This window comes from Brassica oleracea, chromosome C4 (genome assembly GCF_000695525.1).
Source record: "Brassica oleracea var. oleracea cultivar TO1000 chromosome C4, BOL, whole genome shotgun sequence".
Lineage (NCBI taxonomy): Eukaryota > Viridiplantae > Streptophyta > Magnoliopsida > Brassicales > Brassicaceae > Brassica > Brassica oleracea.
Genome location: NC_027751.1, coordinates 27195189 through 27207805, shown reverse-complemented (window position 1 = coordinate 27207805; position 12617 = coordinate 27195189). Strand labels below are relative to the sequence as shown.

At 33.3% G+C, this 12617-nt stretch overlaps 2 protein-coding genes and 1 long non-coding RNA gene across 7 annotated transcripts; 2 read left to right on the top strand and 1 right to left on the bottom strand.

The window, feature by feature from the left end:
• Positions 1–1124: 1124 nt before the first annotated feature.
• Positions 1125–1793, bottom strand: LOC106341612. The gene is made up of 2 exons (XR_001269696.1): positions 1654–1793; positions 1125–1383 (listed from the first exon to the last, which is right to left on the bottom strand). It is a non-coding gene; the product is annotated as an uncharacterized LOC106341612 (long non-coding RNA).
• Positions 1794–4792: 2999 nt separating this feature from the next.
• LOC106342155 (pentatricopeptide repeat-containing protein At2g31400, chloroplastic-like) lies at positions 4793–6854 on the top strand. 5 transcript variants are annotated; one of them, XM_013781015.1, is made up of 5 exons: positions 4793–5224; positions 5346–5539; positions 5626–5740; positions 5843–5922; positions 6300–6854. In XM_013781015.1, exons 1-4 carry the CDS (start codon positions 5217–5219, stop codon positions 5889–5891), a joined length of 366 nt encoding a protein of 121 aa, XP_013636469.1. In that variant the 5' UTR covers positions 4793–5216; the 3' UTR covers positions 5892–5922; positions 6300–6854. The 5 variants fall into 5 exon arrangements, with proteins under 5 accessions (XP_013636469.1, XP_013636465.1, XP_013636467.1 ...); XM_013781011.1 differs by lacking the exon at positions 5843–5922 and having other exon boundaries at positions 6472–6854; XM_013781013.1 differs by lacking the exon at positions 5843–5922.
• A 2814-nt stretch (positions 6855–9668) lies between these two features.
• Positions 9669–11452, top strand: LOC106342154 (pyruvate kinase, cytosolic isozyme-like). The gene is made up of 4 exons (XM_013781009.1): positions 9669–9788; positions 9884–10147; positions 10237–10437; positions 10570–11452. The coding sequence occupies exons 2-4, from the start codon at positions 9905–9907 to the stop codon at positions 11281–11283; spliced, it is 1158 nt and encodes a 385-aa protein (XP_013636463.1). The 5' UTR covers positions 9669–9788; positions 9884–9904; the 3' UTR covers positions 11284–11452.
• Positions 11453–12617: the final 1165 nt, after the last annotated feature.

Genomic DNA, 12617 nt, shown 5'->3' with positions numbered 1-12617 from the left:
TAAGCAAATTGTCATCCTAATTAAGTGACACCTAAGAAGAGTTTTTTTTAATTAGTACAAACTTAAGGTTATAATTTTTCAAATGATCCTCAATTAATATATAGGGAATGTATAGCAAACAAGCTCCTATCGCAAGTTAGGGGTTTTTCGTTTATTTTCCTTTCTTCCAATGCAAGTAAATTTACAAAGGGCAGTGGATGGTTTAAAACCGTTCTTGGGGAATTAACAAGAACCCAAAGCATCTGAGTTAAAAAAAAATAAAGGGAGAGTTGGAAAAAAGAGACACTTTCAATTTTTATTTGTCCAAATAGGATTTTTAAACTTTTGGACATGTTTTACCCTTCTGTAATGGAAACTAAGTTTTAAAAATATAAAAAATATGAAAACCATTGGAAACATTAGTATGTATATTTATATGTTTAATTTTTTTTTAAATAGTGAAATCATATTTTATTTTATGTTGTAGCTACGGATAGAATACTCATTCTAGCCATCTACTTAGTTTAGAAATCGGAATCTAAGTATTATACATAGATCTATCTTGGATATATAACGCAAACAAATTTTTTTTGTATAGTCTATTTTAGCTAGAATTCGTTAGGTTATATTCTACGCATGCAAGCCACTAGACCACATAGGATTCAGGCTACTTTGATACATATACTAGTTTATATACTATCAACTTCACAAGACATTTAACCACCAGGCCATAAAGACTCTTTGTGTATTCCACCCGGCTTAAAGATATCAAGAGAGTGAGATAAAAGTATAATACGACCACAAGAGATAAAGTAGTTAAAACCAAGAGTATTTGAAGTTGAAAGAGTTGTCTTTTCGCCATCTACTTTATCATAAAAGAACAAGATTTGTTCTGTTGCTTCTCTGTTTCTGCAAGCAAAGGATGAAGAAGACGCTGAGGATGCTAGAGACGGCACGTTTACAGTAGACGCAGATAGAGCAGATCCGATTAGAAAGCCTCATGCTCTGCTTAATAATGATTTTAATTGGCTCATAGAGATCAAACACATCTACCACAAAAAGTTGAATAGTTCAGCCACCTTTATTTGAATTTATTATTTCACTTTGACAAATTATACTTTAATAAACTATTTGTTTCTATAAAAAAGAGATTAAAGTTTTCATATTGCAAATTATTGTTATATATGCAACGCTTTGGAACATCAAGGTGAACAAGAACATAACCGTTTTAAACCTTCGTCTTCTCTCTATATACATTGAAGCTTATCTAACATGTCCTTTACAAAAAGCATCTAACAAAATCTCAAGCATAATCCATAATGACTTTCTTCTCCTTTCTTTGAACTCCCCACTGACTTTAGGGAGTTCCTCATACGTTCTGAACTGAATAGCACCATGAGAAACCTGCTAAAAGAAACTAAATCAAAATCAAACCCACCCTAAAATTAAAAAAAGAAAGTAAATCATTTAATCTGCCAACCTAATGATAGCTTCATGAGCTGATACGACAAGAGAAGAAAAAAACAAGATAGTAAACTAACCAGTACAAGAACAAGGACAACACCCTTGTATAGGTGATGACTAATCGACCCCTAGAACTAATATAATTAAAAAGATATATAAATTAAAATTTTAAAATTAGGGTTTTAAAAATCTAGAGAATGAAACACATACCGTGTGCGAAGAATTGTAGGATTTTGATGCAATTGATGATGGAGTACATAACTGAGTCGAGACAACAAAACGACGAAGAAAAATAAAGAGCAAAGAAGAAGAAATAGAAAACAGAGACAGAGAATTTTTAACCACGTGAACAAGAAGACGAAAAAGTAGCCATTGAAAATAAAAGAAAGCTCTTAGGGAAGAAAACGATAAAAGAGGGTTAAAAATTAGGTTAACGTGTGTTTCTCCTTTTTGTAGTGTATCTTTCCTTAAAATATGTAAAATTGTATTTACAAAATAATTAACAAATATTGTATTATGTATTTTAATTAAGTTGAATTTTGATTAATCTGAGGGTATAATTGTATTAACAATAATTAAATTCCTAATTAGACAAAAAAAAATTTAGACAAAATCTTATGGGGACAAACTCAAGTTCTAAGTGTCTCTTTTTTCCAATTAAGTTCAAGTGGAAACTTGTTTTCGGGAGGTTTTTGTTCTGATCAGGGATTGATGCTTTTATTTTAGGGTAAAACACTGGTTATGTCATACACTAGGTAACCCGCGCCATGCGTGGAATGAGATTATTAATTTTATTATTTATAAGATAAAAAGACATTAGAAATGTTTAATATGGACATAGATTTGGTTATAGGATGGAATTGTATAAGTTTAATGTGGACATCGATTTGCCTACGTTAGAATCGATTAGAACAATCTCAATCGTTAGGCCACCAGCCGCAAAATACTGTTTCCACAAACGTATGATTTTCACCCTAATCTTCCACATAGACTTGAACGGTTTCAAATCCGACACAGCAGTTATAGCAGCCATTATAGAAGGATGAGTGAAGAACATTTAGGTTTTATTTTTAGGAACGTGAGTAAGAAATATGGGTTATGATATGTGTCTTATATAGGTCTTAGATAACCTAATGCAATTAACGTCTCACGCCAAAAAAAGAATTAGATGTGAAATATTTTTGCTTTGCTCAGCACAATAATATGTATACATTGCCATAAACCAAACGTTTTGAAAATATATGCAAATCTCATATCATTAATAAACCTTGCCAATCACTCAAGGTAGCAAAATCGATTTAAAAAGAAGACCCAGCTTTAATTTATGTGTTATAAAAATAACTGATTTTCAATTCCGGCTGAAAAGTGTTAACTAAAATAATAGGGGATTTGGGATTATTCACAGTCGTAAACTTGAGCCTTACCTGACACTAAACGAATCCTCATGGAGATGGGTTTATACGTACAGAAAAACACTTATCCGTTGGACTCTCTTTTTGCTCTGTTCTAAGTATAAGACTAATATGTTTTGGTATGTATATCACACAATGCTGGCACCGCTGCTAGCTGCATTGTCCACATTACAGATGGAAACTGAGTTATTATCATCCAATTATTCAGATATATGAATGCTTCGATAGTACCTTAGCTACTGACTTAGGAGGATACTCTCGTTTTAGCTTTGGATCAACACACTGCTTCTCACTTTATCTTCACTTAGGAATGTGAGTATGTAAAGCTTCGATTTAACGGTGTAGCCTGATATAACGAATCAAAAAAGCATTCCATAAAACAATAACAATCATTATTTTAAGAAAACTAACTAAATCATCAATGCTTACAGTACAAAGGTAAATAATTTAATCTATACGACATTTATATCCACACAATTGTTATAGCTGTACAAAGTTGAATAAATGACTTTCGTCGCCTCATTTTAGTTATTCTTGTCTTCCAGGCAACAAAACCAAAACATCAAGCAATTCAACAGAACCGTGGATTCATCTCCACTTTGAATCTTATTCTAGCATGTGACAGCTAAATTATAGAAGTTTTTTTTTAATATGTTCTTTTTAAACAATTTCGTAGCTAATTTTTAATGGTAGTTTAGTTATCTGGAGTGGGAGCTGAATTAACAGAATAAGGTGTGCATCATCTTTCGCGCGACACATGACTCTGCTTTTCACTTTCATTACCTTCTTTAGCTCACCATCTCCATGATCCTCTGCTCCATCGCCGCATCCAATTCCCAACCGCCGAGTTCTCATCGCCGGAAACTACTACCACGACGTCCTGATCCAAAATGGATTCATCGTAGCCGAAACCCTCGCGGCGCCGCCTCTTCAATCTCCAGCGTCCTGGACTCCTCCTCTGTCTCCTGCTATCTCGTCTCCAAAGTCGAAGAAAAGACCACATCTTTCGAGAGGGGATGATGAGTTCACGTAATGTCCTAACGAAGTAAACACGTCTTGAAAGTTTACGTAAAGTCCTAAGTTGTAAGAATAAAAGGAAACAAATTTTTTAGAAGCTTTATTAAAGCGACACGTCAGCGTAAATTTTTTTAAGTTATTGTGAGAGCGCCACGTGGTAAAGGTAGTGTGAATGCATTAAAGCCAATATTTCTCTTTTAATATATAAGGGATTTGTTTATTAAACCTAATAAACTTTTAGATGTCAGAGAAAAGAAAAACCTAATAAATTTTAGATTTATCTATACAACACTTTATTCACCTGCAAAAACATGTATAGTTTGAAAGACATATGTGTTATCATCAAGGTGGAAACAATATTAATTACATGGTTTTATGGATAATGAGTTGCTTAATTATTGAGCATTTGGACGTAGAAAATTATTTAATTCTCTATTTTGCCTTTAATTTATGTTTTTTTTTTGTTAAGTAATGAAGTAAAAAACAAAGGTAACAATTTCAAATATTATTTTCAGTTATAGTGAAACAAATTTCAAAACATAAAAAGATACCTAATAAAAATTCAGAAATTATAATTATCTATTCTACCAGTTGATAAAATATTATATCCAACTTCAATTTTATTGAACCAATTGTAAATTTAAATCAATTTTCATATTAGTGATTATTTTCTAATAATACACATTTTGTAACCTCCACAAATACAGGGATCCACTCCTCTCAAACAAGCGACTGTTATCCCAATATATAAAAGGGATTGAACTAGCCTTTTTAGCCTATCTACCTCGTACTGGAAAATCGTCCAATCAGAACATTCTATTTTGACACTTCACCATGTCTGAAACAGGGTGGACTTCCGTATGCGCTCTCTTAAAATTACGTATGGGCTCTCTTAAAATTATCCGCCGGCCCATCAGAACCCACGCCGACAAATCTGCTTCGTCTTCAACCGTAGAGAGTCTCTCCCCCGACTCTTCCACTTCATCTTCTCCAAACTCTGAGTTTCCCCCGTTACCTTCTCAATCAATGACTATTTTAAAACGATTCTTCAATGTTTTGTTCCACCTCCCCTTGATACTTCTCCTATATAAAGCTCTCTCTCTCTAAACCTAGATCCATCCTAAATTGAAAAAAAAAACTACCCTGCAGAAACGACATCTATGGCAATGAAATCCACCACGAAGTCTCAGCTTGCCACCGGCAAATCTCCCGCCGCCATGTATTTCAACGACATCTCACCGGGACCTTCTAAGTCACAGCTTCGATTCCGTTTGATCCATTTTTGGGAGGCAGAGAACATAGCCAAAGCTGGGGCCTTTATTGGATTAGAGCTCCTACTCATCGATGAACAGGTGAGTTCTAATCCCCAACTTTCATTCCATTGTAAACTAAACCAGCATCCTTGAACCTGAATTATTTCAACTCCTGCTGGAGACTGTAATGCAATGTTTCATATTCTCTACTCTTGCTCAGACATACCGGCGTCATCTCAAAGCAGGAAATTTATCGCGTTGCTGATCAGAGTTTAACAGTTTCGTTCTCCAACGGCTCTGTTCTCTCTCCTCTTGACGACATCCCTGTCTCTGTCTCTTTTCCCCCAGACGGGTTCAGGTTCCACACACATGACGAATTCCAAGCTCTCTGTGGACTCAGGGGTGACCTCTACGGTAATCTATCTGATTTTAAAAAAATCTGCGTAGGGTATTGATTTATATTAAGATTTCTCTACTAATATTCATGAACAATGTTGTAGATGTCGTTGGCCACTTGAGGCTGGTGAATGGACAGTTTCTCACTGACCGTCCCGTCCTTGACGAGTCCGAAATAATCAGCATGCGTCACATTTTGGTTCATTTGCAGAAAAAAAAGTATGTGTTTACTGTTATTATGATCACGCTCTCATATACTGCATAGCTTACTCTCTAGGATAGCCTAATAAAACTTACCCTGTTTGGAATAAACTTCTGCAGTGGATTGGTGGATTTTCTACAACATTATATGTCTAGGATAGTCTATTAAAACTTACCCTGTTTCAAATAAACTGTAGCAGGTAATCAATTTTCCCATTACGATAACCGACCAACTGCTAATACAAACGTTTAATGTTTTGCTATGCTTTTTCTCATCGGTTTCTACTGTTTGCTTATTAATTTTCGAAATACATTTGCCATCCAATTTAAATATTTTCCTAGGAGCTTGATATTTAAGCTATCCTGTTTCGCCACATCAACTCTTACTTGAAATAAATTGGGTCAATGTTCTCAGGTTTATGATTCACCCTTTGTAAATTACTCTTTTCTTACCCAAAGCTCATCAAGTTCATATTAATGTCTAACGATCACTTAGCTTACTCTTCACACGGCTTCTATATCAATGCTTAATTGTTTCAGAAAATGTTAAGTTGTTGTTTATATCTCATAAGTTCAGGCTGCTGTCTTACGTTGAGCTACATTGCGGTTCAAACAATGGGGTCATCTTCACTTTTTGAAGTTTCAGCCATTCATGAACAGTGTCCCTAACGTGTGTTTATATGCCGTAACAATATAGAGCTTTTCCCTTAACTTCCAACCTAACCCCACTATAACCCCAATACTTCCAGCAAAGTTTTTGGAGATGGAGTGCTAAGGCGAGCTGTTCATGCCCTTTCAAGGGCTATTTATTTACCGCCCCACCTCTCCAGATGCAACATGGGAGCGGTTAGGTTGCAGCGATGGCTGCGTGAACCTGCTACACTCAAACTTCTAACCGTCCATGATCGTAGAAATACAAGAGCTTACAAGACAATGCGTTCAAGAGACCAACAAGAACAGACCTCTCACGTTGCAGCATCTTCATTTGTAGCTCTGCCCTGTTTTGTAAACAATTTATGACCATTAATTATGTGTTTTGTTCCCATTAACGTTGGGAATCTGTTATTATTGTTTGTAACAAGAAATAAAAATGACAACGTGAACGTTATTATTCAACCAGCTAATGATTAAGCGTGAGAAACTTGACATTTGTTACATTTATTCTGTTTTTCGTCATTAGAATGGTCAACATGAGCATGTTTGGTTTGAGATTTGTTTGCTGGACATTTGCTTGACTTTTGTCATTATTCATTATATTGAGATTCTATCTCTTTCAAGACCAGTGGAAATTAGTCATCAATCACTAGATTACCATGGTTGGTTTGCAAATATTTATTATTTTGCAAATTAAATGTTAAATTTTGAATTGCTTTTGTTTTTAAATTACATTACAGTGTAGATCTTATATAAAAAATTATTTATGCAGGTTTTGATTATATAACACACATCTCTACAGTAAAGACTAAGGTGATTAGTGTTTTGTGTATATTATCATAGCTAACAAAAAATATATGAAATATTTTGCTTTAAAACTTCAGAAAATAATTGAGAAATGTGAAATACTCTTATTTCGTACATTTTTGTTTTAAAATATTGAAGTTTGTCGAAAATATAGATGCTAAATGTCATCGCCTAATGGTTGTTCTATAAGGGGCATCAGTTATCAAACCATTGTTGTAAACATCATTAACTCATATAGATCTCGAGCTAATAAGAACTTAATTTTATAGTAAAACTTTTGTTTATTCTAAAGTCAAAACAATTTTTTTATTATTATTAACAATTTATTTTCATGAGAAACCAAATATGTAAAATAAAGGATTGCATGGTTAAAATTAAATATTAATTAAGTTTTTATTCATTTCGCATTCTCTCATTATTGCTATCCATCTCATATATATTTTGAATATTTAAAATATAACAAATTTTGATTTTCAGTCGGGTTTTATATTTGTACTAGGTGTTTTGCCCGCACATGCGGGCATAATGTTTTTATAGAAATTTATTAACAAATACACTATTAAATTTAAAGATAAAAATTTTGAAGTCAAACATTAAATTTATAATATTTTTATGAATCTTTTAATTTTTAATTTTTTATACTTTATTAATTTAAAGAGATTATTTTCGATAACAATGTCAATATCTTATTATTTTAAAATAGGTTATTATCTTTAAACAAATTTTATTATATTAATTTATAATCAATTATACAATTAAAGAAAAATATATATAACTGCTAATACAAATTGATGTTATTAAATCAAATCATTGAAATTACCAAAACCAACAAAATCTCAAAATAAATCTAAAGCAAAAAAAAATGTTCAACCTAACCCAACTTTACATATTATATTAATCAAAGTAAATAAAATGATTGAAATGTATAATTATATTGTGAAATACCTCACATAATAACTGAATACACACTAAAACATGTTAACAAATAAAACATTAATATGTAATATATAAGATAAGAACAATTGTCATCTATTCTTATATTCAATTGTAAATGCTATAATAGAGGAAAGAATATGTTATAGTCAATCTCTATTTCTCATCCAAAATAGAAACATGCTATTTTCTTCTCTAAATATAGATATTAAATAGTATTTTTTAGTATAAAAACATAAAAAAAATTCAAAATGGTCTTTAACTTTTAAACTTTAATAACTATAATTAAAAATAATAATTTGGAAAATACTTTTTTTTATAAAAATAGAATCACATTTTTCTTAACATAATAGTCTTTTAAATAAATTGTAATTTAAACAAATTTCTAATTCTCTGAAATTCTTGAAAAAATAAAAGTAAGTTGAGATCATTTTAAATTAATATTTTTAAAATATTCTCTTTTTGAGACAGAAATTTTGAAAATATTTTAAAAAGATAATTCCATTCCAATAAAAAATATTTAGAAAAATCACGAATAGCAAACAAATATAAATAAAATTTATTGTTATTACTTATATACCTATTTTTAGTATTTTAATACTAAAATAAATTTAATAATTTAGAAAAAATATTCCATGACATATTATTACACTTACAAAAAAATATAAATCAATTTTTTATATTTTTATAAACCTATTTTTAATATTTTAGTATAACGACAAATCTAATTATTATATGTATATATATACTACTGATTGTAAAAATTAGTGAATAAGAAAGAAAGATGTAGATAAACACAAAATAAACACATGATATTATCTTTTTTTTTTTCAAAAACGTTTTACATTTATTGTTTTGAGATAATTTTATAATATTAATTGTAATCAGATAAATAATGAATTATATTTTAACTATATTTTAATTAAAATTATTTATTAAAACTAATGACTCAGCTCTAAAATCATGGAGAATGTGACAAATAAGCAAATTCACTTCTCAAAGAATAGTATAGATCAACTATATCGGTTGCAAAATTGAATAAGGATTCTCCATTATGATTTTTTTTAAATACATACATGCACAACAAGACATATTTTTAAGTTAAACAGACTCATTAGTAGATATATTTGTAAGAATTTTAAATAAAAGATTAAGCTTATATATTTTAATAATGTAAAAAATTGAAATAAACCAATTTCGTTCAATATAATTACCAAAAAGTATATTACAGTAAATTAATATATTAAATAGAAAAATGATTACAAAAAATATGATTAAAATTAAATTTCTCAAAAAAATTAAAACGAAAAATATTTCCGATTTTTTAAAGGGCGGATCATAGCCTAGTTTATAATATTAAACATAAACAATACATTGATCTAACATTGTTCTCTTATTTTTATTATTTTGGCCCAAGCCCATTCCTAAAAAAAAAATCATTTTATTTTGTTTCAGGTGTATTTAAAAAACAAAACCTAGCCGCCATCACAAGCGGACGCTGAGAAAAAAAGAAGTCGTCTAGCACCACCGCCTCTTTTCTACGTCATATCTTATCTTCCTCTCCTCTCCTCTCCATCAAGCAGGAGTCGTAGCCCAATCCGTTGGAGATCCGCTGCTGTTGCAAATCTACACCGTTAGCCTCCGTGAAACCCTAATTAGAAGCAAAACAAAGGTTGTTACTTTTCCGATAAGGCAGATCCTTTTCTCCGTTGTCTGATTATATTTTTTTTTCCACAAACACAAACGGACAATTCTCTATTAAAAAAGAAGCCTAGGGGGATTTTCAGAATGGCGTACGTGAAAGATGAACAAAAAATTAAGATTGGAGCGGCAAAGACTAAGATGGTGTGGACACTTGGAGCAGCGTCTAGATCAGTTGTGATGATAGAGAAGCTTCTCGAAGCTGGTATGAACATAGCCCGATTCGATTTCTCTGAGGGGTCTCACGCACACCACCAAGAAACTATCATTAATCTCAGAACCGCCATACGGAACACTGGTATCCTCTGCGCCGTCATGCTCGACACAAAGGTCCATACTTTTCTCTCTCTCTCTCTCTCTCTTTTTTGTGTGTTTATAAAAAATATTCACTTTGGGATTATTATTTATATGTTTTATAGGGTCCTGAGATACGAACTGGAGAAGGAGAGACTATTAATCTCCCCACGCTTACACGGAAAGATAAAGTTGATATTGTTCAATGGGGGATTCCGAATAGGATCGACATCATTATTCTGTCCTCTGTTCACAAAGGGTCTGATCTAGACCAAGTCAGGAACTTGCTTGGTATGCACGCAAACAACATCATGCTTATGTCAAAGGTGAGTTAAAAATGGGGACCGATTGATATTATAAATATTCCATCTAGCTATGCTCGTGACCACCCTTTGATCATAAATAATATTTTGATTTCCCTTGAGATTTGATTTCTTGGTAATTAATGACTTTGACAGATTGACAACGAAGAAGCAGCTGCTAATGTGGATGAGATTATGGAGAAAACTGATGCAGTCTTGTTGGCTAGAGGCAGTCCGGGAGTGGATCAGAAAAAGATGATCGACAAGGCTAGTGCACTCGGGATACCGATCGTGACAGCCGTACAGATTCTTGGGGGCCAAACCACCGACGACGACCTCCCCAACGCTGTCCTCGATTGCACCACCGATTGCGTCATGCTCCTAGCCGACGAAGAAGAAGCTCACCCTGACACCGCCTTGCAAAGAATTTCAAGCCTCTGCAAAGAGTTGGAGAGTTCCATCGATTACAAAGCTGTGCAGCAAAAAATAAGGAAAGCTCTTCCGAGACCGTTACAACCCATCACGGCGAGGAAAGCCGCTTACGCCTGTTGGAAGTACCCCAAAGCAAAGGCTATCATTATCACTGCCAAGGCTGCGGTAAATCTTGTGGCCAGGTGCAGGCCGAGCGTTCCTGTTCTCTTGGTTGTTTCGATGTCGGAGTCCTTCAAATGGTGGTCTCATGTGGCCAGTCATGGCTTGGTGTCCCGTGGGATCATTCCGCTGATGGGGGCGGAATCGAAAACGATTGAGGACATGATTAGTTTCGGTGTCCAAGTCGCAAAGAAAGAGGGAATCTGTAATGCTGGAGATTTAGTGGTGGCGCTCCGCGTCCTCAATGGCTGTCCTGTCCTCCAGCCTCTGCATGTTTAGTAGGCGCTTTTCATGAACGATGTGCAACTTTCAAGTTTACTAGTTTAATCTCGGTGTTTGAATAACTGATACTTCAGACGTGTTGGACGCATGTCTGTCTTATCCATCGTTATGTACTATGACAATCTTACTTATAAATTATAAAAAGTATGATGTACTTGTGCTATTATTACCTTTGGCCTCTGTGGTTTACAGATCTTGAACAATGACTTGCAGCTGATTTGTCTTCGTAAAAAGTGAAATCAGATCAGTTGATGAAAGCGTCATAAGGACATCTTTTGCGTTCGACTTCAGTTGCTAGATTTAGTTTAGTTTCCTTTGTTTTAATAATTGATATTTCAGACGTGTTCTGTCTTATCCATCGTGTATAATAAATTCTAATTCCATAGAGCAAATCCATTGGTAAGAGCATGATTATCAGGTTGGGTTTCTAAAAAAAAAAAAATTTATTTTTTTTGTTTTATCTGATTAAAAAAAAATTAAAAAGAAACCAATTGCGGGCCGCCACGTGTTGTAGGGCCCGCAAAATAGTGTAAGAAACTGGCCAAGAGCGATCCGTAATGGTGACCGTTTTTTAAAGAAAACGTGAGGCCCACACACTGATTTCATGCAGAAACTCATTTTGGGTTCTGCGATAACACTACAAGAAAACATGGGGATTCTGATGGCCGAAATCGTCAGAAATTAGTCGGAATAGACCGATTCCGACGAATTTCTGACGAACCAATCCGTCGGTATCTTTTTATCGGAAAAAATATTCGTCGGAATTTCGTCAGACCTTCCTACGACTTTCTGACGAATACCGAGAAATGTCATTCTGACGAACTTCCGATGATATTCCGATGCGGACACACGAGACCAGAGTTCATCGGAAAAACTATATACTGACGGAGATCGTTCCTCGGACTATTCCGACGAACGTAGTCCTCGGACAATACCGACGCACTATGGTTCGTCGGAATATATCAATTTTAAAAACGAATTAATTTTGCATTTTTATATATTTTTTTTATATTAAAAATTAATAAATAAATAAATAAAATCTGAAATTTAAAACTAATAATATTATAGAATTTAAATTCATACAAACCGAAATAGAAAAAAAACATTCAGGAAGTTTAAAATTCATACAAACCGAAATAGAAATAAAAAACGTTTAGAAAGTTTTAAAAAGCAGAAAAAACTAAGAACTCGAAGACATCAAACGATCTAGCTTCTGCATTATCTCGGCGTTGAACTTCTTCTGGGATGCCAGCTCAGCAAGGATAGTGGCATTCTCCGAACGGATAGTGGCATTCTCAGAAAGGATAGTGGTGTTCTGCTCCTCCAATGCC